Genomic DNA, 26,964 nt, shown 5'->3' on the forward strand with positions numbered 1-26,964 from the left:
AAATATTTATGCAATAAATGTATATGCGTGTGTAGATGAAGTATTTATAAGCTATACAATCAGCCCTCTAAACCTATTCGCATTTATAAAAGTATTTAAATACCGAGGATGTATTTAAGCATTGGTAGCTTTTAAAATGTACAAAATGCACATATAGTCCTGGACTCCCAAAGGAGGCTAAGAGATTTAGGCACCTATCTACATTTCAGTGGTGGTTGGGTGCATAACAACAAGATTATAGTTGCAAATTAGTTACTTTTTTGTTTCTTCCTTTCATATTTCTGAGGGCACAGCATGAGATATTTGCATTTGTATCATTCCAACAGCTACATGCCAATGTCTTTTTTTCCCCAATATTTTTTCTCTTAATTGTGAACATATAGCAGTTCTTCTACTTAAATTGGGCAATAAAAGCTTTGGTTGTAGATTTATTCAAATGGTAAGAATACTAGACGTCTACCAAGTAAGCCAGTACTTATTGACTAACACAGTAGTGTTGCAAATAATTTTTGTAGCATGTGCAGTGTTTAAGTGACTTGTGTTATAGGAATCTTAAAACTCAATAAAAAAACACAATCATGTTAAATAAATAAGTGGACTTTGTGGCAGCTCCTAAGGCAAAAGTATCATTAACATCTAGGCCTGGCTGTTTACTAGGTGTATGAAATGTAATTGTTTATCTTTCTCTATAGCACAAGCTTTTTGATAGCACATACAAAGCCTGATGTATTTTTAACCATGTGCTTTTCTGTATATTCCAGTTTTATTTTGTGATTGCATGTGAATTTTATCATCTAAATGAACAGTATTACTGGCTGTTGTAATTCCCTTTCATTGCATTGCATTGCATTGCATTGAAGGGCTATCCAATTGGCATGTCTCGGCTTGTCTATGTAGAAAGTCAAGCTTAATTTACCTGTGAATTAAGCTTAAGAGAGCTCAGGCTATGTTACTTGTGAATTAGTGGTTTACACAGGGATTTAATGCACTTTATATAATGCCCACCCTCTGTTCCAGGTTTCAGCCCAGGGAGCCTAATGGTAATGGCGGCAGGTAGAGATTTCTCCACTACCAGAGCTGCAGCTTTTCCTTGGGCTGCTTCCCCAACCAACTCCTTCTGGTACCTGACCACAATTTTCCGCTCTTCCCCAGCACACTTCCTCACTCCCAGTCCTGAGGTCTCATGGCCCTCCCTGAAGGGAGATTTTTTAAACTAGACCCAGCAGGCCCTTAATGGGCTGCAGGTGCTCTTATTAGCCTGCTGCTTCTGGTGAGCACTTAATTGGCACAAGGTCCTTCCCTGACTTAATTGCATTGCAGCTCCCCCTGCCCTGGTCATCGGGCTAAGTCTATACTGCACAGTTATTCCAAAATAGCTTATTTTGAAATAGCACGTCTACACTGCAGGGCAGCCTCAAAATAAGACCAAGTCAGGCTTCCCTAATTTAGACATGCTAACTCAATTTAGAGCCCCAGGAGGAATAACTTAGAGTGGCCCTGGGGAGGGGCTATTTCAAAATAGCAGAAGTGGAGCGTCTACACGCGCCTTATTTCAAAATAGTTATTTCAGAATAGGCGTTATTCCTCATATAGGGTTGCCAGATGGTTTAACCAAAAATACCAAACATCTCCCACCCCACCCCAAAAAACTGAAACACTGTTGAGAAAAAAAAGGGGGTGGGAGAGACCAAAGTTGTTGAGCAAAGAAAAAAAAAAGTAAGGACCCTGACGGGTATTAAGTAAAAAAAAAAAAAAATACAAAAAAAACCAGCATGGCCCCTTTAAAGCCTTTGGGTATTTTTTTTTTTTGCCTGCAGCCATCTTGTTTTCTTACTCTGTGTGGGAAGAGAGCTCCCCTGCAGAACCAGGTAAGTGGAGGAGGAGGAGAGGTGAGGGGGGGCCTGGGAGGGGCCCATGGGCTGGGCCCGGTTACTGAGTGTGTGTAGGAAAGCCAGGCATTTGGTATTTTCACCTCCTGGCAGGGGGAAAAAATCAGAAAATACTGGACATTTTAGGTGTCCAGTATTTTCTGATTTATTTTTACCGGACTGTAGGCAAAAATACTGGACTGTCCCAGTCAATACCGGACACCTATCAACCCTATCCTCATAGAATGAGGTTTACAGAAGTCTGAATAACCCGTCTGTTATTTTGAAATTATTTTGAAATAACGGAATTGCTGTGTAGACACTCGCATTGTTATTTCGGAATAATAGCTGTTATTCCGAAATAACGTTGCTGTGTAGACACACCCTCAGGGAACAGAAAACTATTCACCCAGTGGCCAGTATATCTGCCTTCATTAGACTTTGGTAGCCAGCTGGTCCGTGTCTGTCACAAATTATATAGGCAAAAAAAGTGATTTTGCCAGTTTAGCTTATTTCATTATAGTAATTGGATTAGGCTCTACCAGTAAAAACACTTTTAACAAGTGTTAATGGTGTCTGCACTAGCAGGTTTTACCAATGTAGCTGTGCCATTAAACCTTTAGTAGCCTATACCTGGTCCAAGTCTCACGTCTTCTTTATGGGGTTACATTGATGGAAGGCCCCAGCTTCTTTAGAGCTCATAAAACCTACAGTAACAGAGCTTCAGTGCTGTGGAGCTCTGAGGAGAAGATACAATTTTAGGAACTCCGCAGGACCCCGTCCTTTCCCCTCCCCTGCAGAGGAGTCTGGCTGAGGGGGAACTGAGAGAACTGGCTGCTTGCAGTTTTTAACGTTTTTATTTAATCAAAATGAGCTTTTTCATCAAAGGCAAAAGTTTTGCAGCGGCCAAGCCATGTTATAGCAGTGACCATCCCAGAATATTAGAGAAACAAGGTGGATGAGGAATATGCCTTTTACTGGATCAGCTTCTGTCTCTCTAAAGGCTGACAGAAGTGGGTCCAATGAAAGGTTTTACTTCACCCACTTTGTATCTTTGCTGAGACCTGTCATTTTCAACAAAGTTTTTATTAGAAAACTTGGGTAAGTGGGGTTTGATAGAGAGAGAGCTTCCCGCTCTTTAGCCTGGTGGTTAGCACATCAATCTGGGATGTGGGAGATCCATGCTCAGGTCTCTGCTCTCCCTAATTCACAGTGATCTGGGATGAAACACTCTGCTCCAAATTGGCAATGGGGACATCACACCCCCACATTTTCCCAAATCAGAAAGCCCTGGTTTTGATACTTGACAGACATTGTCATACAGATCCATTTTTGCAAGGTTTTGCTGCAATGTTGGAACAAAAGCAAATTTCGAATCCTTGAAAGTTGGCATGAGACAGAATTATCCTTCAGCCAACTCTAGAAACTAGCTTGATCCCTTTGCCTGACATTCCTCATTCTACTCTTTTGTTGTGCTGGATGATTTTGTGTGTTGTAATTGGGTAAAAACACCAATTATCCAGCTATTCAATTTAACTAAGTTTTGGGTGTTCCTTGAACCTTCATAAAAATCAAGAGGTCATGGGTATGCTAAAGCAATCAACCCAAATAGCTATACAGTTAGGAAAGAATTTGAAATACAAGCCATTGAAAGGACACAAACCATTGTGTCACTGAAAGGATTCTGTGCCGGAGAGGTGCAAACTTGAGTATCCTTTAGCTACTAGTTGTTCAAGCAGCTTCATATGAGTGAACATTGAACAAGCATGGGAGTTCAGTGCCTAGGAGAAGAATCTGTAACAGTATTATTTGCATGTCAATATCCAGGAGATCTTAAAATCCAAAGCTATTTTGTGATGACGCTGTTGTATGAACTCCAGATTTCAGGTGAAAAGTTTGAATCAGTTTGTTTATGCACTGAGTTATTTTTCTCTGTGTGTTTTATATGAGCATTGTGCAAGGCTTTTCACATTCCCTTCAGATGATAAGATGTACTGTTTATCCACTCAGAAGGGAGCCTCATCAGGCCCCCTTCATTTAGAAAGTTGCTGAAGATAGTGATGGCAGAGGGCAGACGACTCATTTAGAGTAGGAGAAGTCGGCAGGGGGCTCTACTAGCAATGCAAAGTGTCCCTCCAAAAGGGAATCTTTAAAAGTTCTTGCCTTTTATTTTATTTTATTTTATTTTATTTTATTTTATTTTATTTTATTTTATTTTATTTTATTGCAGTATAATCTGAATAACTTTTAAGAAGTTGGTTACTATGTGCACATCCTTCACTTCCCTAACGGTATGGTTATTCAACAACCTTGATTTTGTCAATAAAGAGACTCAACAGAGCCAATAAATATGAGGGTGCCATAGTCGTCTGTGGTAACAGCTAGTGTTTTTTTAAACCATAAATGGTGGTTCTGCCTTTACCTTTTCCATATTCTGAATCACATGCTTTCAGAATATCAGTTGTTGAAAAGCATTAATGAATGGTCTATGGTCTTGAAGAAGTCTCATGAAAAACGAAATGGACCATTGTATCTAACCAAATATCTTGGTACAAACTGGGAAACGTATAGGGAGGAAGTGTGATTTGTAGATTAGAAGAGGATACTAGACACTAGCATTCAGGGATCCATTCATTGCAAACACTGCTACTGGCTTGCTGTATGACCCTGACCAAGACACTTAACTTCTCTGCTCCTTAGTTTATGCTTTGGGAATGTAGAAATAATATTTATGCATATCACAAGAGGTTGTTAGTCTTTCATAATCATAAAGAATTTCAAGAATCTTGATCATAGGTTGCAAAATGTGCTTACTATTATTAAGTACAAGTTAATGCAAACTATTATTAATTAGCCCAATTCATTACAGTTCCCGTACATTGACATAAGTAGGAAACATTTCCAGATTATGTTGGCTGTGTCCAGTTTTGGTCAACAGCTTGCTAAAAGCAAGAAGTTATTCTGTGCTAACAGCCATTGAGTTTAATGAAGACAAAACACAATCCTCCATAACCGTCTATGTAGGTGGTTAAATCAGGGCTAGAAGAGGTATCCTCTGTATTTTGCTATACTTTAGTCTATGCCCTTTTGTACTGAAGATGACCTATTAAAACACAATGAAAAATTATACTAAGATAGCCTTCAACGTATTTTCAGATAAAAAACATGCCACCGTGTTTGCTTAAACATTTTCTAAAGTATTTGAAAGTATCACTTTGTATTTATCGTAAGCAAGTGGCATCTGTACCCTTCAGAAGGGTAATGGCAGATTAGATATCTTAACTGGTTTCTAAGTTGAAATTAATAGTGTGTGGAATCCTGCTTGGTAATGTGACACGGTACTATTTATTTTTTGACTCCTCTTTCAACTCTGTCTGAGATTGATGGGGGTATTATCTTGGAGTTTTATCTTTGAGTTTGGAAGATAGGAGCAGTATTGGAATGACAAACACTTCTTGACAGTTTTCAAAAGACTGATGACTTGATGCCCTTACAGCAGGTTCATGTGTTTGTGCTTTCTAATGAGTCATTGTGAGGCTATCGGACTGCTTTCATTCTTGAAGAAGGGGAAGCAAAGGTGAAACCTATTTATTGGATACAAGTGTCTTTGTAACTTGGCTTGGGCCTATATAGTTTTGTCATCCAGAACGTAATAATATTCTGGTTCATTTTAATAGCCAGTTTAGGCACTACGTGGAGAGAATAGTTAAGAAAACAGATGATGGCTTCTAGACTTTCCCTTCAAATATTGCACTTCAAATATTGATTAAACCATTTGTTGCTATCTCTGTGTTAAGACAATTTATTCTTAATATATTAAAGTCTGTTACCACATTTGATACACACTTTGTGCATAAAAAATATAGCTGGATGGAGAGCGAACATCGTGGGAAATAATTTATGAGGCATAAAGTCAGTATGATTCTATAGAAATGTTATAGGGTTTGACTGAATTGACTTTTAGCCTGTAGTCGTGTTACTGTTTTAAACTTAAAACATTTCATAGTAGAGTGATAACTTTTCATTATAGACTATTAAAAGATTAGACTATTAAAATATTCTGTACAACTTTCCTGTAGAGGAAAAGTTGCTAGTTTTCCTTGAAATGCTCCCTTACCAAGATACAAAACCCCCTGATTTTTCTTTCAGTCTGATACAAGTGAAGATGTAACGATTCACTTAAATTTCTCCTTAGAGACCAAATAAAATATCAAGGTGCCTTTGATAATGGTGTCAATTTCAACCTTAAAGCTTCTCAGATAATAAGAAACTAAACACCCGTTGACTCTTAGAGCAGTGAATGCTGGAGTAAAGTGATGTGAAAATGTTCCCTTGCAACATAGAACTAATGGGGAAAACCCATGCAAAAATGTATTATCCGTTAGCAGATATCTGAGTAATCAGAAACGTAGCTAAAATTAAGATATAAGTGGGTCAACTCATTATCTATTCTTCAAATAACTTCCCTGAAAGTACTTCGCATCAGCCCTTTCGTCATAGAGTTCCTGTTAGTAGTGTCCTGTGCATGTTTCCTATACGTTGTCATGCTATGCACTGGGCTATGTAGGATTGCACAGATGAACAGCCCTCACTCAGTTCCTTCTCAAACACCTTGGCCTGAGATGGAGCCTTTGTGTAACCACCTTGTGTGACTGCAAAAGTTTTTCATGTTAGAGTTGCTTGTTCAGTTGTTATAGTTAGTAGATTTGGACTTCATTAATAATGACAGGTTTTGTTTTGTTCCTCTCCCTCCCTCACAGGAGGTTACTTGGCTCTCCAATGTTCAAACACTGCCTCCTTTGCAGGAAAGCATCCCAGTTAGCACCAGTCACTCCGTGTCCACTGCCTGGGAGAGTCACATGTTCCCTGAGAGTATAACTTCTTCCTGGCCTTTAAATCTAGGACAAAGGAAAACCAAGAGATTAAGCTGGGGCCACTGGTACTGAAATGTTCTCTTTACCCTGCTTTAGTGAAAGGTTCCCCAGACATCAGTCTCTGGGCATTCCCAACCTCGCTTTAAGCATGGCTTAGGTCTCTCCCAAGAAAGTGAAAACTCTAGAGACCTCAGTGAAGAGTCCCAAGAAGAGGAACTCTGTCTCCCTGTATAAATAGCCTGCCCCTCAAAGACCTCTGTTCCCCACTAGATCAATGCTCTCAGAAGCCTTGGCCTCTCTGCTTTGTACTATAGAGGTGTAAGGGGACTGGACTTGATGATCTCTCTTTCTAGGTCCCTTCCAGTTCCTGTGTTCTATGATTCTGTGAAAGACTCCTTTGATACCATTGGGACCAGGAAGTCATGGGGTTCATCTAAAGGCAAACACGCCTCTGACTGAGCCTATGAACCATCTACATGGGATAAAGAAGGCAAGGATAAGCCCTCTAGCCTGGTACCATTGAACACAGTCACATGACCACATTACCAGCTGGCATCATCAGTCCAGTCACTTTACCAGTAGGTAAAGTTAATATAAAAAAATTAACATTTCAATACTTCTAAAAACTTGCATAAGTTAAGGCCATCTCATTTCAAAAGTGCCATATAATTATAATTACATACCACAGTGCAAAAAAAGTAATAAATCTGCCACTTAAAAATCCCTTAAACTCTAATCCCTAATAATGATAAAATAATGGCAGGCATGTAAAGTTAAGTTAAATATTAGAGCAATTATGTTTGCTGTGTAGTACTATATTAATCATTGCTGTACATTGTCATGTAATATATATGTGATAGGGCTTTTTAGTATCTTAATTTCACTTGATATTGAAATAATACTCTACCAAAGTGGGGAGATGTAGCCAATGGTTTTTAGTTTGTTTGTTTGTGTGTGTGTGTGTGTGTGTGTGTGTGTTTGTTTATTTATTTAAATGAATGAATGAATAAATATTGTGTGATGTTGAAATTAACTTCCCTTTAGATGCTCCTTGGCTCCAATTTTAATGCTGCCATTCCTCAATGACTGGCTGTTCAAGGGTTGACCTTACAAAGCTGCACTGTCATTCACTCAGAAGGGCCTTTCTCTGTTCCGGTGTTAGGTCTTCAACTCAATGTAAAAAAATTATGTTAACACCTGTAAAAAAAAAAATAAAGTTCATAGGGGTGTCCTTGATTTGTTGACAGCCAGAGCCTCCCTTCCCATGCACAGATTCATAATGTTATCAGATACAGACAGGACCACTCAAGAGAGTCCTTGAACCTCTCTAAAGAACTATCTGCAATTCCTGGATCACATGGTAGCTTACATCTTTGTTGCCAATCATTCACAACTATGACTTTGTTGCTTCCAGGGCTGACTCAGAATGATCTATTTACCGAATAAGCACAGCTTAGAGAAACAAATCTCCGTTCCCTGTCACATGAAAGATTCTGTGGACTGGTATAAAGATCAGCACAATGTTGATATAGGCATTCCTTTCCTTCATCCAACTCCAACCATCACCATGATGACAGATGCATCCCTGTTGGGATGAGAAGCTTATCTCAATACTCTCATAGTCCTGGGCAGATGGTTGTCTTAGGAAACCACTCTCCACATCAACCTGTTGGAAGTCAGGGCAGTCAGGAATGCCTCCCTTCTCATCGAAGGCAAATCAGTCAGGCTTGCATGTTTTTTGTCAGTTAGCAAGGGAGAGTTGTAGCGCCCTCTGTGTGTGCCGAAGCAGTGAAGTTGTGGAACAAGTGTATAACCCGTCATGTTCATACTTCAGTTCTCTGCTTTCTTGCCGTTCAGAACACCACAGCCAATGCTTTCTGTAGGCACTTCTCCTAGGACTGAATGGGAACTGGACTCTCAAACCTTGATGGTATATTAAAAAATTGGGAATTTCCAAAGGTGGACCTCTTTGGCACCACTCTGAACAATAAGAAATGCTTTACTCCCACTTGGGATGAAGAGCCTATTGTGTGTGTCTTCCCACCCCCTCAGTACCCTTAATACTGAGAACGATGAACAGGATCAGACAGGACAAAGTCAGGGCTATTTTCATAGTTCAAACTGGGCCAAGACAAGTTTGGTTATGCTTACCAGCTTCACCTGTCCATCTGCCCCAGCAATCAAACTTCAGATCATTCCACATCATCTCTCCCAAGATGTATGCAGTTGATATATGCGTTCCTTTCCTTCATCCAACTCCAACCATCACCATGATGACATCCCAACCTAAGAGGCCTCTACCTAAGGGCACAGCCCCTTTGTGGTATGCAAGGCTAGAGTCTACTTCTACTGCACTCAAAGTTCACTTGGCCACCATATCAGCATTTACCTAAAATTTGTACCTGAGGTATTTTCCCACTTTCATCTTAGCCGGTCCATTAATCTATTCCTTTCCCTTCGTCATCCAGTATAAGTCTCAACATGGAGCCTCCATTCATACCTTAGATATCAGATCAGTATTGGCCTTCTGTCTACATCGGGCCAAACAATTTCTGAGCTCACCGAGATTTTCTGTGTCCACCACAGACATACCCAAGGATCCACAGTATCCATTGTCAAAGTGGCTCTCTGAGTGCATTGTTGCTTGTTACATTGAGTCTGTGCTCAAACAGAGGGGAGCAAATTCTACCAAGTCGCAATCACCACTCATGGTGTTACTCAAAAATATTCCTGTATCAGAGATATGCAAAGCTGCTACATGGGTTTCAATACACACTTTTTCTAAGCATTTTGCCTTGATCCATGCCTCAAGATCCAATGCAGTAGTTGATAGGACTGTTCTGTTTTCACTTCATGACTCAGTTCAGAAGCTCTTCCCTCCCTATGAGGATATAGCTTAGGAATTAGCGGAAGTGGACACTATTCCTAAGTACACTGTTCAAAGAAGAGTAGGTCACTTATCCTGCTGTGAAGTTATTATGGTTCTTTAAGATGTGTCCACCCTATGAGTGTTCTTGCCCTCCTTGCTTTTGGCATTGGCGTGTTCTCTGAGGGTATGTTTACACTGCAGAATTTTTTCAGAAAGACGGCTGTTTTTCCGAAAAAACTTCACTTACATCCACACTGCAATCGCGTTCTTTTGGAAAAAAATCGGAAGAACGGAGGGGTTTTTACAACATCGGTAAACCTCCTTCTACAAGGAAGAAGCCTTTTTCTGAAAGAGCTCTTTCGCAAAAAAGGCATGTGTGGACAGGGAAGAGGGAGTTCTTTCGAAAGAAGAGGAAAGAGGAAAAAGCACAGGTGCCCTGGTGGCCACTCTGCCCATAGTAATCGCAGCTTAAATGCAAGATAGCGTCCATTCACTGGATGCTATCTTTCGAAAAAGCAGATAGCTTTTTCGATGTGCTTTTGCTGTGTAGACGCTTTCATAGAATCATAGAACTATAGAGCTGGAAGAAGGCCATCAAGTCCAGCCCCCTGCTCTAGGCAGGACTAATCCCAACTAAATCAACCCGGCCAGGGCTTTGTCAAGCCGAGACTTAAACACCTCTAGGGATGGAGATTCCACTACTTCCCTAGGTAACCCATTCCAGTGCTTCACTATCCTCCTAGTGAAATAGTTGTTCCTAATATCCAACCTGGACCTCTCCCACCACAACTTGAGACCATTGCTCCTTGTTCTGCCATCTGTCACTACTGAAAACAGCCTTTCTCCATCCTCTTTGGAACCTCCCTTCAGGAAGTTGAAGGCTGCTGTCAAATCCCCCCTCACTCTTCGCTTCTGCAGATTAAACAAACCCAAATCCCTCAGTCTCTCCTCAAAGTCATGCGCTCCAGCCCCCTAATCATTTTGGTTGCCCTTCGCTGGACTCTCTCCAATGCATCCATATCCTTTTTGTAGTGGGGGGCCCAAAACTGGACACATTACTCCAGATGTGGCTTCACCAGAGCCGAATAAAGGGGAATAATGACATCTCTGGATCTGCTGGCAATGCTCCTCTTAATGCAACCTAATATGCCATTAGCCTTCTTGGCTACAAGGGCACACTGTTGACTCAGATCCACCTTCTCATCCACTGTAACCTCCAGGTCCTTTTCTGCAGAACTACTACTTAGCTGGTCGGTCCCCAGCCTGTAACAATGCATGGGATTTTTCCATCCCAAGTTCAGGACTCTGCACTTGTCCTTGCTGAACCTCATCAGATTTCTTGTGGCCCAATCCTCCAATTTTTCTAAGTTACTCTGGACCCTAGCTCTGCCCTCAGGCATATCTGCCTCTCCCCCTAGCTTAGTGTCATCCGCAAACTTGCTGAGGGTGCAATCCATCCCCTCATCCTGGTCATTAATAAAGATATTGAACAAAACCGGTGCTAGAAACCGACTGCCATCCTGCGATCGAGCCGTTGATCACTACCCGCTGAGCCCGGCCTTCTATCCATCTTTCTGTCCATCTTACTGTACATTTATCTAATTCACATTCCATTAACTTGCTGGCAAGAATATTGTGGGAGACCGTATCAAAAACCTTGCTAAAGTCAAGGTATATCATATCCACTGACTTTCCCATGTCCACAGAGCTAGTTACCTCATCATAGAAGCTAATCAGACTGGTCAGGCACGACTTTCCCTTTGTGAATCCATGCTGACTATTCCTAATCACTTTCCTCTCATCCAAGTGCCTCAAAATGGATTCCTTAAGGATCCCTTCCATGATTTTTACAGGAACTGAGGTAAGACTGACCGGCCTAGAGTTCCCTGGATCATCCTTCTTGACTTTTTTGAAGATGGACACTACATTTGCCTTTTTCCAATCATCCGGGATCTGTCCCGATCTCCACGACTTTTCAAAGATAATGGCCAAAGGCTCCTCAATGACATTTGCCAACTCCCTCAGAACCCTCGGATGCATTAAGTCCAGACCCATGGATTTGTGTACATTTAGCTTTTCTAAATAGTTCCTAACCTGTTCTTCGCCCACCAAGGGCTGTCCATCTTCATCCTATCTTGCGTCATTTAGCGCATTTGTCCGGGAGCCCGCCTTGTCCGTGAATACAGAGGCAAAGAAAGCATTGAGTACTTCAGCTTTCCCCACATCATCTGTCACTAGGTTACCTCCTTCATCCAGTACGGGCCGCACAGCCTCTCTGATCACCTTCTTCTTGTTAATATGCCTGTAGAAACCTTTCTTGTTACCCTTCACAATCTTAGCTAGTCGCAATTCCATTTGAGCTTTCGCCTTCCTGATAACCCCGCAGCATTCTCGAGCTATACATTTAAACCCCTCCCCGGTCATTTGTCAAGTTTCCACTTTTTGTAAACTTCCTTTTTGTGCTTAAGTTAACCAAGGATTTCCCCTGTAAGCCAATCCAGTCTCCTACCATGTTTGCCTCTCTTGCTACGTGTCGGGATGGTTTCTTTCTGTGCCTTCAATAAGGCTTCTTTAAAATACTGCCAGCTGTCCTGGACTCCTTTCCCCTTCACATTAGCATTCCAGGAGATTCTGCCCATCAGGGAGTCAAAATCTGCTTTTTTGAAGTCCAAGGTGTGTATTTTACTACTCTCTTTTCTTCCTTTGGTCTCTTTTAGAAGAAGTTTTTCAGAAGATCTCTTCCGGAAAAGCTTCTTACAAAAGAAGCTTGAAGTCTAGACAGAGCCTGAGAGACATTTAGCCCCTTTAGTCTTGGTGTGTGGCATGAGGGACACATGTGGGGATAAACCATGGCACTGCTAATGGAAAATTTCCCATCAAGGGACACACGTATCCTGAAGTGGAGAACTCAGAACCACATCGTGAAGAACCACAGCTACTTTCCAGGATGAATAACATTATCTTTTAGATTACAGTTTTCCCAAATTTGCCATATGTTAAAGATGTGATTTGTGACTCTCCTAGTGAAATCAGTGAAGTACATCAAAGGAAGAAAGAGTCCTTGCAACTTGTTTTTAGTATTTTTTTAAAAGGTAATGTCACTTGCTTTGTCTGATACATCCACCCAAGATCTGTTAGATCATACATCCGTTGTATGTTTTTGTAACACACTAAATATTAATAAATGCCAGCATCATTTTACATCCTGGGCTATCAACTGGCTTTTTATTGGCTGGATTACAGTACTCTCCAAGGGGGCACCTTGTTTTTCAATACCGGTTTTTGCTCAATTAGCATGTTGTTGCAAGTAGATAACACACTGCAGTAGCCTATGGTAAATTAAATGGAAGTGGAGTCCACAGCAAATAGTCACTGAAGCTAATCAATTTTGTACAGCTGTCAATAGCCATAGTTAAGCATACTTGCAAAATCAAAAAGTGTTTATCCAAATGTGTAGATTAGGTATTACATTTGTATGATCAGGCATGTGAAATTAAAATAATCTCTACAGATCCATAAGCAGGCATACCTGCTATTCTGCACAAAGCCCCACATTTGTTTGCCTTGTAACGCATCATTAGCACCAAATAAATAAATAATAATGCAGCAAAAGGTATCGACCATGAATAGACGTTGTAAAACCACGTTGGCGTGTAATGCAAGGGAATAATTTACTTGTGCTGGTTTGTATTAAAGTGCTTGGTAGGAAATGGAGTGCAATGGATTGCTGCTTGTCATAAGTTTTTATCACCTCAGGTGATAGCTGAGTAACAATAGTGGACTAGCTCCTGTGCAGACAAACTGCACCGAGTGGAAGTCAGGGAAGTGTGTGCATTGATGTTTTAAAGCCCTGCCTTGCACTTCCCTCCTCCTGCTCCAATTGCTGTTTGGTACGGGGCTGGTTCTCTGTGTCATCATAGAGCCAACTCAAAGTTGTATATATTTATAGCCGGCTGCAGCATTCACAAAAGTCTGCAAACACAGCTGAGTATCAGCATAGCCCAGTATTGCCCCTCCTGCACCTTCTACCTGGCTATGCCAGCAGCAAGAAGGGAGTAAGGAAATATGGGGGCTCTTCCACTGGTTTTGACTTGACTTCATCAGAAGATTTCTGGGTAAGCCATTCGTAGGGTCTGATTTTACTTCCCCAAAGCAGCTGCATCACTCCCTGAGTATCTGATGGTGCATATAATCATTTAAGCTAGATATTAAGTACAATTCCTCATCTTCAGCACAGAGAGAATTGTGTGAGGGTTTGGTTGTGTTTTCAAGTTAAGTTTTGTATGTAAATATCAAAGAATGCCTCCTGACGTACATAATTTACTATAAGGAAATCTCTTGGAAAAAATGACTTTGCAAAGTAATTCCAAGTACATTATAGAATAGTGATAGAAATGTAGCCGTGTTAGTCTGGTGTAGCTGAAACAAAATACAGGACTATGTAGCACTTTAAAGACTAACAAGATGGTTTATTAGATGATGAGCTTTCGTGGGCCAGACCCACTTCCTCAGATCAAATAGTGGAAGAAAATAGTCACAACCATATATATTTCTCCGGGTGGGTAGTTGAGGTTTATAAATGCTTGGTAGAGATCCTGAAGTTTCTGGTCTCTGTCAGAGAGTTGTCTGGTTGCCTCTTGGTTATAGTCAGCCTTATTCATAATGACCACAGCACCACCTTTGTCAGCTGGTTTGATTATAACCAACTACAACCAAGAGGCAACCAGACAACTCTCCAACACCACATTTTACAAACCTCTCTCCTCTGATCCCACCTCGGAATACCAAAAGAAATTACTCTGTCTCCTTAAAAGCCTCCCTACAGCTACTCGGGAACAAATCCACACAGAAACACCTTCTGACCCCCAACCAGGATTTTTCTATCTGCTTCCCAAGATCCATAAACCTGGACACCCCGGATGCCCCACTTGGGATGAAGAGCCTATTCTCTGCGGGGGGCTGAACAAAGACCCCAACTATCTTACCCATTACAAAGATAGCTTCCCCAATTATCACCTCTAATACCATTAACTCACAGACATCTACCCTTCCCTACCTCTAATATCATTAACTCACAGACATTTACCTTCCTTTTCCCCCTCCCCCGCATCCCCCTTCTGTTCTGAAATGTGATTTGTCCTTTTCATATGTGTTCATTTTTTTTTAATTGTATCCTTTGGTATATATGGTTGTGACAATTTTCTTCCACTATTTGATCTGAGGAAGTGGGTCTGGCCCACGAAAGCTCATCATCTAATAAACCATCTTGTTAGTCTTTAAAGTGCTACATAGTCCTGTATTTTGTTTCAAGTACATTTTAGTAAGTTATAAATGTGGTTTTATTGAACTCTTAATAATTGTCCCTAAAATATAATCGCTTTTAAACCAGTAAAATAGAAAGTGTTATAAGAATGTAGAAGTGAGCCTGGTAAATACTTACAAGTCTCCTCCTTCACCACCTCTGTTTAAAATAAAACACACACATGGGAGGGAGGCAGGTTTTTGGGTTCTGGCACAGCCAAATCCAAGAATCTGAATTCCTGTGGGTGTGGACAAAGGTCTTTTTAAAAATAAAAAAAGGATTACACCGTTTTCCTGAATATGCAAGAGGATCACTTCACAGTGTGTGTGCTGCTCTGTGGTGTTTACCTTGTTTTTATAAGGCTCGATTCTGAGATAAATTGGCCCTGAGTAAAGGGCCACATGTCGGACTGCCTGTGGAGCATTTCCACCCAGAGTTTCCTTTCCGTTTGCCCCGCTGTTCTGGGTCGCAAGGTGCGTTGTCGGAGGCAACAACGTGCTGCTTCACCCAGCATGTTGGAAGGGGCAGAGTAAAAGCCGTGGTCCCAAGAGGTGGCATCTTTTCCTTTCGGATGTGACTTTTGCTATTATGATGCCTTTGTCAGCCTCAGGGTTCTGGATCTTGCAAGGTGCAAAGAACTTAAACATGCTTTACTGAAGCATTTGAGTAGCCCCATTGACATCAACGAGGGTACTCGTGCAAAGTTGAACATGTGTATGCATGCTTTGAGGATCCACGGCCAGGTACTTAGCATCTTGCAAGGTTGAGCCCCATATGCGGCTATACTTTAACTGCATTTGGAAGCATGCTAGTGTTGAATGCAGCTGCTGTGTTATTGAGAATATTTCACAATGAAAATGTACCAGGGCTCTGTGATTTGCCCTCTCTCCCTGTTGATTTGTAGTGTTTAAAGTGTTTCTGTTAACCTATAAGGCCCTATATGGCTTGGGATTTACCTATCTGAAACACTCTCACTGTGGCCATGTCTATACAGCTGTGTAATGTCTACACTGGCGTTATTCTGAAATAACAAAGTCTGCGTCTACATTACAAGCAGTTATTTCAACATAATGTCGAAATAATGTCGAGCTGGAGAACTTCTTTTCCAACTCCTGTAACTCTCCTTGTACGGGGAGCAAGAGAAGTCGGAGGAAGAGTGCTCTTTCTCGGACTTCCTGCTGTGTCGAGAGCGCCAAAAGCCGAAAAAAGCTATTTTGACTTTACCTATGCAATTGAATTGTGAAGCTTATTTTGGCTTTAGCCCTGCTGTGCTGACATGCCCACAGTCATCTAGTCCATGTTGCAAGTGACAGTGGCACTTAAACGAAATCCGTTGATGCATAAGAGAGAAAACTTCTGGCAGGACGATCGGCATGCGAGCTTTGGAATTCATTCCCACTTCTAGAAGCCCAGAGAGCTGACGTCCATTGCAAATGCAATGGCCATCTTTTTGAATGACTGTTAGGGGAAGATTGAGGTGCATGAGAGTTGTGTGTGAATATATGTCCTTATTTTTTAACACAAAATGTAGTGAAAGCTTTGTTATACAGAACTCTGTGAACCAGAAAACCTCGTGAACCAGCATTGTCCTCCAGCCACAAGACCACTGCTGCTTCAGGTGGGCGCACCTGATTCCCACTTGTCCAGCCGGCTGTTGCAGGGCAGTGATGTCATTAGCAGGGGCCTCCTTCCCCCTCGGCCTGCATCGAGCTGCTGAGAGCCAGACACATTCAATTAACCGCAACCATGAGTGCTGGATAACAAAGCTTTCACTGTAGATAGAAGTTCCTATACTGCTCTGAAAAGGTAAATAGTTTTGATGTGAAACACCCCAGGCACCTACTAAGGAAACAGTGTTCCTCCCAAATACGCTGCTATCACGATTATAACTCTTTTCCCCACAAACATCAGTTACTACAGAAACCTTTTAATGGTAGGGATGTTAAAATGGAGTTATTTTTCTAATTGAGTAGTCGATAGAATTTTTATCGACCACTTAATTGGTCAGTAGGGGAAGGCAGCCAGCTCCAGCCCGGCTCGTGCCGGGGCCATGCCCCATTGTGGCTCTGCAATTTAAAATGCAGTAGGAGCCAGCGGGGGTGGAGAGAGGGGTAGCTGCCCAGCTCCTACTGCATTTTAAATTGCAGAGCCGCAGCAGGGTTTGGGCCCAGCATGAGCCAGGCTACCTGCCCCACTGGCAGCAGCCCCTATCCATGGGGGTGCCCAGTGGGGAGTTGGATGCCCAACAGACAGGAGTTGCTGCCGGAGCAGCCTGCAGCAGTGAGGTGGGGGGCAGGCAGCACTGCTTAAGCTTATCAAGTAGTCAACTATTCACTTACGTCCCTAATTCATGACAGGGATGTAAAATCCAGTTTAATTAGTTAACCGGTTAAACATTTGTAAACCGGTTAATTGATTACGCAGGGGCAGGCAGAGGAGCCGGGCTGGAGAGCTCCTTCCCCAGGGACATTGGTCTGAGCCCGCTGCGGAATGGGACTGCTCTGGCCAGGCTGGAGCGCCCCTCTACCCACAGCGGGCCCCGTAGGGTTGGAGTAGCCGTCTGCCTACGTCAGGGCTAGAGCAGCCCCATGTCTGCAGCCGTAACCAGTAAGCATCACCATCATGCCTGTTCCTGGTTCTGTTTCTCTGCAACCATTTCAGTGAAATTTAAGGCAAAGCGGGCAACGCACAACTTAGGTGGTTCATGGTCTCGATGGTTTTCAGATCTGAGCAGTTAATACAAGAAGCATAACTTTACAATAAAATTTAAAAATCAATTTGTATATAATTAAATATAAATTTAGACCTGAAGATTAGGCATTCATCATTCCCCTGAACCCTGGAGTGGCTCTCCTATTGGCTGTAGAAGCAAGGGGTTTAGTGCTCTCAGTTCAGGTCTCTGACGTGTTGCAGTTTGGAAGTATGAAGAGAAGGAAAGTTTCATTGTGGCACGTTTGGCCTAGTAAATTTCATAGGGTAAGTACGCAGTAGAGAAGATAGGAAAATGTTATGTGTAGGAACAGTGTAGGTGCTGCATGTACACATTAACTTCCTTAGTAGCTATTTGTACGCACACAGTCTCACCCTAACACACAGAGTCCTTTCACTACCCACTCAGTGTCTTCACCTGTCTTCGCGTAGGTGAATGCCACAAGCGTATCCACACCTGCAGTAACAGTAACTGCTTGGTTTCTGCTTTGTCAGTCATATGCTTTGTGTTCCAGAGTGCCTCTGTTGTTCTGCTGTCAGTGTCAAGCCTTTAGCACTGTGGCAAGAACAGAAGACAGCGCATTAGTAATGAGGGCCTTGCTGGATTCCAGCTATGTCACTTTGACACTTCTAAGTGTTGACATAATCGTGTACTCTTCAAACGCTTTGTACTGTGATCCTAGCTTTGCTATCAGGAAAGGGCAGTGCTTGGCAAAAGCGGAGCTGCAGAGGCTATCAAATCCCAGACGTCTATTGATCATGCTTGTTTTGTTGGTCAACCTTGCTGAAGTGTTTTGGTTTAAATGAAAACAAATATAAATATAGGCTGCACGCATACATGGTCTTGTGAAGTCAACCGTAGTATTTGAAGAAAGGCAGGCAACAATTAAGATGGAATGGTTGGGTTATTTGAGTACCCGGGGTTTCTCCTTTTCATGTAATTTGAATGTGTTTGGGGTGTCGTTTTCTCCAGAGTTTACTGACCCAAGCAACCAAAGTATGTAGAGTACGCTTTCTAGTAACAATCCAGGTGGAGGAAGAACAACCGTCCCTTGTTAAATTACAAGATGAAAGAATGTGTCTGCCCTTCTCCCTTTGGGAAAATGGCATTTCCTAATATCACCGAGCTACCTTTAAATGTTAGTTACAATAGAAGAAGCAAAAACACTTTTAGAGAGCATTTCTGGTATCTAGACTGTGGCTTTATAAGGGTTATTGCATACTCCTATGTGGTTTCTGATGTTCTAAATCAAGGGGGGGCCAGATGCGGTTTGCCAGGGGTAGGCCTAATAGGTACAGCCATTCACAGGGCCCATTGGCTGCAGTTCGCCATTCCCAGCCAATGGGAGCTGTGGGAAATGCCACGGGCTGGGCCATCGCTTCCTCTTGCTCTCATTGGCTGGAAACAGGAGCTGTTAGCAGCTGTATCTGTGGTCGTGCAGGTGAATGAAGCATCTGGGAGCCCGACAGGAGCTAACCTTGCGAACTGTGTCTGACCTGCAGGCTGTTTATTGCCCATGCCTGTTAAAAACCGTTGGCAGAGTGGTAACAATTTGTTATTTCTTGAATTTTTAAATGAATATTGTTAATCTACCAGGACAAATAAAATTAAAGTCTGGAATTTTAGGCGTTCTGTATTGAAAATATTTCCTTGTAATGTGACAGATACAAACACCTTCTTAGCAATTACCTCTTCTCCACTACACACACAAAAAGGTATTCTGAAAACTATGTAGCAAGGGGATATGGCTCAAGTGGAGGCTTTACAAAAATATGAAAAAAAAAATTCTGGCAATGCGTTTTTCTGACACATCTGTCTCCAGTTCTTGCAGAATGTGACAGCTTTGCTTTCTAGCTAAAATGCATAAGCCCTACCTACCTATGAGTTAATAATGGAACGTTGCTTAGGCTTGCATAGGTCTTGTTTTTAATTAGATCCTTGTTTGAAATGGAAAATATTAAAACAGATCTGTAGCTAGTATGGGGCGCTGCAGGGCCAGAGGGTTTTCAGCTACTTCCACAGTGTTATGAAAGCAGTTTCTAATCCTTAAAATATTTACCTTGCTTTATTTTCTTATCTTGAAGACAAACAGGTGCAGAGTTCCCTTTCTGATATCCAAATGTATATTCTCCAAGCCAACAATTTTAAAAGCCTTACCTTCTTCGTACAATTAAGGTGGGATTTTCTTAAGGGTGGACTTTCAAAAGTGTTCTACATAGGCCTAAGTCTGCTCCCATTGACGTCAAATTATCATTGACTTCAGTGAGAAGAGCTAGGCCCAAAGTGCCTAAGCACTTGGGAAAAACCCATCCTTACTTTTTTTTTAAATCACAGCTGTATATATTGACTAATGATATCTTTGTAATGTTTTCAATTACTCATTCGCGTTTCATAGAAATGTGATTGAAAGGAAACAAGCAGGTGTATAGGTTGGACCTCCCTGGTCTGGCATCCTTAGGACCTGACCGGTCCCGGATGAGGGATTTTGCCGGACCGGGGGAGTCATATCTGGCCCTACTGCTATTGCCCTCCCCCTAAGCTAGACAGGCTGAAGGCCCTGCTGCTCCTCGCCCTGCCCCCTTGCCTGCCATCCCGGGCAGCCCAGCTTGCAACATGCTGGGCTCCCGCCTAGCTGTCCAACCCCACTGAGGCACTCCAGGCCGCCTAGCTGAGTAGCCCTGCTGTGGCGCACCACTCCTGGCTCCTCCAGGCAGCTTTGCTGTGGCACATCAGGCTCCCAACCCCACCAGGCAGCCCCGCTGGGGCACACCTGGCTTCTCACCTGTGTGTGAGCATCTAGGCTCCTGGCCCTGCTGGCAGCCCGCAACCCTGCCAGTCCACAGGGCTCCTAGGCACCAGCACACCACCAGGATTCTGTGGTCCTAGAACATCCATAGTCGTGCTGGACCATGGATGTTGCCGGACCAGAGAGTCCCTGTTTACAGAGGCTCAACCTGTACTACAAATACATAAGAATGGCTGTACTGGGTCAGACCAAAGGTCCATCTAGCCCAGTAGCCTGTCTGACGACTGTTAGCTTTGATCTTGTTTACCATGATAGTAAAAGAAAAGCATAATGCATTTATTGTCAAACTACTCTAATCATTCAAATCAATAACAATAGAGGGCAAGTCACTAAGGACAAAATCATGGAAATCTTAAAAAAAGAAGAAATAAAATTTAAAATAAAATTTAAAATTTAAAAAACAATCCAAGCCAGAAGTTGGCATCTTGACAACCTGAAGCAAAAAAAGAAAACTAGAAATGCAAGTTTCCTTTTGAATGCATGGCAAAATCAGAAACTTTGAACTAAAAAAAAAAAAGCAATTTTAAAAAATTAGCCAAAATTAGTTAATTTAGAGCCTGCCTACCCCATGTATTCCAGATTCTGGGCAATGGATTTCCAGCTTTATTATGAGGAGAGATTAAAAAGACTGGGGCTATGTCTACACTGCCCCCTGTTGCACAAAAAAATGCAAATGTGGTGAAGCGTGGAATATCGCCATGCCTCATTTGCATAATTAATTAGGCTTAGTTTTTGCGCAAGAGGCTTTTGCACAAAAAGGAGCAGTCTACGCGGCTTCTTTTTGCACAAAACCCCCCTCTTGCGCAAGAGCCGTTCTTCCTCTCTTTTTCAGGAAGAACTGCTCTTGCGCAAAAGTAGATGAGCAGCAGACCTCTAAATTAACTGAATTAAAATTTTAAAATTTTCTTTTAATGGAAGGGTTACATTTTGTCTTTAGTCCAGCTGTATTATCAACCCTGATTTAAATACATATTGAGCATTAGAGTACAATTTTAATTGTGGTTGCCCATTCCAGCCTGCTTTTGCTGCCTCTTTCATCATATGTCATAGATTACAGATGTTCCATGAAAAGTACATATTGATATTTTTCAAGGTACCCTTCTTTGCTGTATCCTAGGACCACTGGGATATATGGAAAAAGTTTCAGCAGTGTAAGCGTAGCTAGTCCGTTGTTCATATTCCACAATTTGACCTTCTTAAGAGTTGTTTTTTTCCAAACAGAAATAAAGTGAGCATATTGTCATAATTGTATATTTTAATCCTTGCCACCAGAAATGGCAACAGTGTATAAGTAGCTAACCTATGCAGAGCTTGTCTTTCAGTCACTTTGGATTCTTAATATAGGTTGGAGTAGCCATTTTCTGTTATTCTGCAGCTTGGTGGGATTTGGAAGTTGTTGCTTTAGAGAAGCCAGAAATCCAGGACCGATACCCCCTCTGCTGATTGTGTTAACTCAGATTCTGTGCTGACACAACAGCAGTGAGAGAGCTCCTGGTACAGCAGCTAGACCCCCCTGATTGTTGGAACCTAAATACACTGTAGTACAAACCAATGTAAATTTACAATGTACTGACTATAGGGTCCCTGAAACCTTGGGCCATACTGAATAAGATTGTTTTTAAAAAATGAGTCCCAGTAAGCTTTAATGACCATCTAATCTGTGCATTCAATGTAGCCAGCAAATTTATTGCTAGAAATATATCACCCTTCGTCCTGTCACTCCGTTCTCACTGCGTTTTGCCTTCAGAGTGCCTCCACAGAAAGCTTGATTGCAAACACATAGCCAAGGGAGTTCAGTTCCAGATTTGTGGCTCTTTTTACAAAGACCATCTCTAACCATAAGCAAGCATTTTCCACCTGTATTGATTTTGCAGTAGTTTCATACAGAAATTATAAATCTTTTTGCTGTAATCGCTTTGCCGGAGAGGGACCCTGCTGTAAGCTATCTTGCAACTGTGTCTCATTGGGAAAAGTGAAACTCATCTTTAAAGTACAAGCGAAACTCATCTTTAGAGGTCAACTGTTTTCAGGGTGGAAACATTTCTTCCTACTCTTCTTACTCTCCTCCCCTTTGCAACTCCCTGCCCAGTTATTAGGAGTTTTGTTAATTGCTTTTGGAGGAAATATAATCCAGAAATGATGCTCCACTCCAAAATGAATAAAAAGTAAGAATGATAAAAATATTGACAGAAACAAGTGGTGATAGCTTTAACATTTGCAGGAGACGTTACTTGTGTATAAGCATATCTGTGCCTAAGCTTTTACTTCCAAGTTATACGTTGAAAACGTTAATCTTTAACATTTCTAGAAACTTGAAAAAAATGAGAGAACCTGATAAACATGTGGTTGCACAAATATATACACACTAAAATGACAGTTGATCGAACACTTTTTAGGAACACAGACTATAATTGTGTGTTGATTTGATGAGTACTATACAGAAAGAATGCTCTTTCTGACACAGAAATAACCCACAGTGGTCTGATTAGTGTGACTTTTATTTCAACATCAAGTTTTAAATGTTTGTGTGCTGATTAAAATTTAGGTTAGGGTCTTGAAAACCATTGCCAAGTTACAACACTTGGGGTGTTCGGTTGTTGTAGATTTAACCCTATGGCTATCCTTTTGATGGTTCGCTTGCCAAAAATGCAGGGAAGATAATATTCTGCCTTAGCCAGATGAAATGATGCATTCTGACTTCCTGAGGTGAAAAAAATCTTTTGAGCTGCTAAAATATTGATTTATCCAGGATTGATTTTACTGAATTTACTGTTTGCTAAAACAGGCAAAACTATGTAAGCCTATAATGTGAGAATCTGTTTGAGTTCACTCTTTATTCCTGAAGAACAATTTTTTTGATACTTTTTTTTTTCATTTTCTTGAATATCGGGGGAAGTAATTACAAGTGGAAAGAGAATTTTGCTGAACATCTGGGAACATAATGTGGAAAGTTTGATAAATGGCAACTTGCTAACATGTAATTCCAGCTAGCTCAGTAACAATGTGCTGTGATCTGTATAAAAGAGTTTTTCTAATAAATATAGTTTATTTCAATCAAATATGTAATCCACACACAAAAATGGCATTAATAGAATATTCATATTGCAATTTAAATAAGAAAAAAGTGAGGTAGTCTTGAGCGAAGAGTCCCACAGCAGCATAATTCTGTCAGTTTGCACGTCTGCATTACAATAGTCTGTTCTTAACTGGTTATTTAACTGAGCAAGGAAATTCTCTGTTTGAAATATATATTATAGTCAAGGGGCTAACTGCTGTATTAAAGGTATGGGAATATTTCATATAATAATTACAGTAGGTGTAATGTGTTTCATTTCTTTTAAGGGTAAATGTCAACTGTTTAACTGTCCTTCATTTTATGATCATTTTATGTTTTTCCAGACACCGTGCTGTTAAAACCTCACTTCCACTTTTATTCCATCCATCACAGAGTGGGTATATTTGGCCAATTTTTAAATATTTACAGGCCAGATTCTCTTAATCCATATATCAGTGTAAATAGGAGAAAATGCTCTGAAGTCAGAGTTACAACTACAAATTAAAGCAGAATTAGGCCCTTAAAAGTTTTGTTGAAGTTTCTGGAAGAAGCCTGTTTGAACACAGTCAAAGTTATTTTCAAGAAAGACTTTTTAGATTATGTAATTTGCCTTCCTGCTTTACCGCTCTGATGTCAAATTATATTTTTCCTTCATTAAATGTAATTGTGTCTGAAATGTAACTGTGAAACAAACCATTACCAAAATGCTGAGCTGTCAGAAGCAATCGTTACTTTCAAATACAAACTGAGGTGCTTTTTTTTTCTTTTCTGACATTTGTAATTCTTTGCTGACTTGTTTGTGTGTGGGGTGGGAGGATGGAGGATAAAACTTTAGCACTCAAAGCACAATCTGTAATTTTAAATAAACTGTCTAAAATATGTGGAATCTTATAGCCTGTTTCCTGTTTGTACAGCACCTAGCACATCAGTTAAATTATACATCAGTTCATCATCAATATTTTAATAGCACTTTATGTGTTAAAAACACCACTCCCATTGACTATAGTTCTATTTGTGAACAGTCGGCAGTTCTGCAAATCAGACCTCAGGGTCCCAGAAAATGAGACATTCAATTAATGGCCATCTGTTTGGTTTAAGTGACTCTCCCAGTGTTGCATAAAGAACTATGTAGCAAAAGCAGAGATAGAATCTAGTTTTCCAGAATGGCATTCAATTAACAAGATCATCATTGTTCTTCCTGAAGTCTCTTGTGTCATTCTTTTCATAACTTCCAGCTTCTGCCATCAATACATCAGAGGTACTACAGCCAACACCTATTAACTACACAGCTCTGATTCATTCCCAGGGCCCAGCCTCTGCACTGAGGGAGGTAAAGAGTCCTGTGAAAAAATGGGATATGATCATGTAATTAAAGGCATCGTCATAATGCATATTCCCAGGGCCCCAGGTTCTACAGGCAATCTTCATAGCATTTGTGTTTGACTTGGCAATTTCAGTATTCTTTCTGCAGTTGTGGTGTTTTTGAATGCCATTTATTACATTTTAAAAAAGCAAACCGACAAAACCAGAAATCCAACCTGTGGAAGCAGGTTCACTCTCAGATGGGTCAGATCTATCCTTTGGAGTTAAGAGTAATCATAGTAGGCTGTTAACATCTGTGTGGACTAGTCATTAGAGGGAGATGAGGGACTCAGTGGGTTTCATGGCCATTTGCTGACAGAAAAGAGGAATGTTGAGACTCAAGTATCTTGGTTCCCATTCTAGATTTTGAGGGGTAGAATGGTTATAGACTCCCTTGTCCCTATCCACCTCTATTACTATCCTTACTTCCTCTTGGCTCTTGTCCGTATCTCCTTCCCCTGCCATTTCTCATTCTTCCTTCCCATTTCCTGCTCTCCCAACCCTATTTCTAAACCATCAACATTCAAGTCAGTTTGACTCCTATTTCTGCCTGTCATAACAGCAGGATGAACATAGACCACATGTGGGAAGCTATTCCTGCTCTCACTTCTCATGTCTGGTGCCAGAGCTGCCCCCGGCAGAGCAATGGCAGGTAAACCTCTTCTGGGCATGTGCAATTTTTAGAAGCTTGTAACTTGGTCAAACTAGGGTACATTTTCATGGCCATGGCAAAACACACATCGCTAACACAAGAGCAACTCCTCTGCCAGATTTCAAATCCTTGCTCAAAGTACAGTGGCCCTAGAGCTTCTCAGCTGAGCGGTTGTAGCACATTTTAACACGGTCAAAAGAAATCCCCAAAACTTGTTTTTCCTCATTCTTGGAAATGGTTGCAATTTTAAAAAATAAATCAGTCTGAATGTTTAAATTTGTCAAGTTTGTGAGCAATTTAAAACAGCGACTTAAAACATTTCTTATACCGGAAAGCGGTAAGCAACATAAACTATAGGTGACTTTACCAGCTCTGCCTACGATGCTAATATGCTATGGGTGAGTCTACACTGCACTGTTATTTCGAGATAACTAGCATTATTTTGAAATAACAATGTGAGCATCTACACAGACATTCCGTTATTTTGAAATAGTTTCAAAATAACAGACAGCTTACTCCAAAATCTGTAAATCTCATTCTACGAGGAATAACGCCTATTCCAAAATAGCTATTTTGAAATAAGGTGTATGTAGATGCTCCACTGCTGCTATTTCAAAATAGCCCCTCCCCAGGGCCATTCTAAGTTATTCCTTCCCAGTGCCTCCTGGAGCTCTAAATCGAGCACATCTACATTAGGGGAGCCTGCCTTGGACTAATTTTGAGGCTTCCCTGTAGTGTAGATGTGCTATTTCAAAATAAGCTATTTCGGAATAACTATTCCAGAATAGTTTATTTTGAAATAGCGTGCCGTGTAGACATACCCTGTGGCTGCAGGATTTTTTAAATGTAATGGAAAAGATTCATTTAGAGCAGAGGTGAGCAAATACTGGCTCGTAGGCTGAATCCAGTCTTCCAGGGTTTAGCCCCTAGGGGCCCCCACACCACTGTATTTATCTGTCTCCGCACATAAGGGTATCGCAGCTCCTGTTGGCCATGGATTGCTGTTCCTGGCCAATGGGCGCTGTGATAGCCTGTACCTGCAGAGGTGCAAGTAAATAAAGCAGCAGCAGCCCACCAGGGGCTAATCCTGGTGAACTGCTGCTGTTTTATTGCCCACCCGCTTGTGCTTCATTTCATTCCAGACCTTATATTTTCAGCATAGAGATGCAAAATGCATCGACTATTCGATTAGTCAATTAGTCGATATTTAACATCCTTACTCAGGGTGGGAAAAATCCAATTCCTGAGCGATATAGTTAAGTCAACCTAACTTCCTGGGTACAAAGCTCTAGAACAATGGACAAATTCTTCCATCAATTAGCTACTGTCTCTCCGGGATGTAGATTAACTATAACAGAGAACCCCTTCCTTTGTTGTAAAGAGTCTCTGCAGTGAAGTGCTACAGCAGACTCAGGTGCAGCATTTCTAGTGAAGACAGTCTTTTACCACTTCTAGCTGTCATTGTG

General features: G+C 41.3%; 1 protein-coding gene across 4 annotated transcripts in view; it reads left to right on the forward strand.

Moving 5' to 3' along the window:
- The window catches only part of COX10 (cytochrome c oxidase assembly factor heme A:farnesyltransferase COX10), a 159,461-nt gene that overhangs the window by 78,536 nt on the left and 53,961 nt on the right, over positions 1-26,964 (forward strand). For 3 of the 4 annotated variants that reach the window (XR_016347579.1, XM_075903517.2, XM_075903515.2), the window contains exon 5: positions 1,818-1,868. The exons of the other annotated variant lie outside the window; for it this stretch is intronic. Coding sequence is in view for 2 of the 3 variants with exons in the window: in XM_075903517.2 (XP_075759632.2) it covers positions 1,818-1,868 (51 nt within the window). In the remaining variant the exon portion in view is untranslated. The remainder of the gene's footprint in view (positions 1-1,817; positions 1,869-26,964) is intronic. 4 annotated transcript variants of the gene reach the window in all.

The sequence above is a fragment of the Pelodiscus sinensis genome, chromosome 20 (assembly GCF_052426305.1).
Source record: "Pelodiscus sinensis isolate ZL-2025 chromosome 20, ASM5242630v1, whole genome shotgun sequence".
In the NCBI taxonomy this organism is placed as follows: domain Eukaryota; kingdom Metazoa; phylum Chordata; order Testudines; family Trionychidae; genus Pelodiscus; species Pelodiscus sinensis.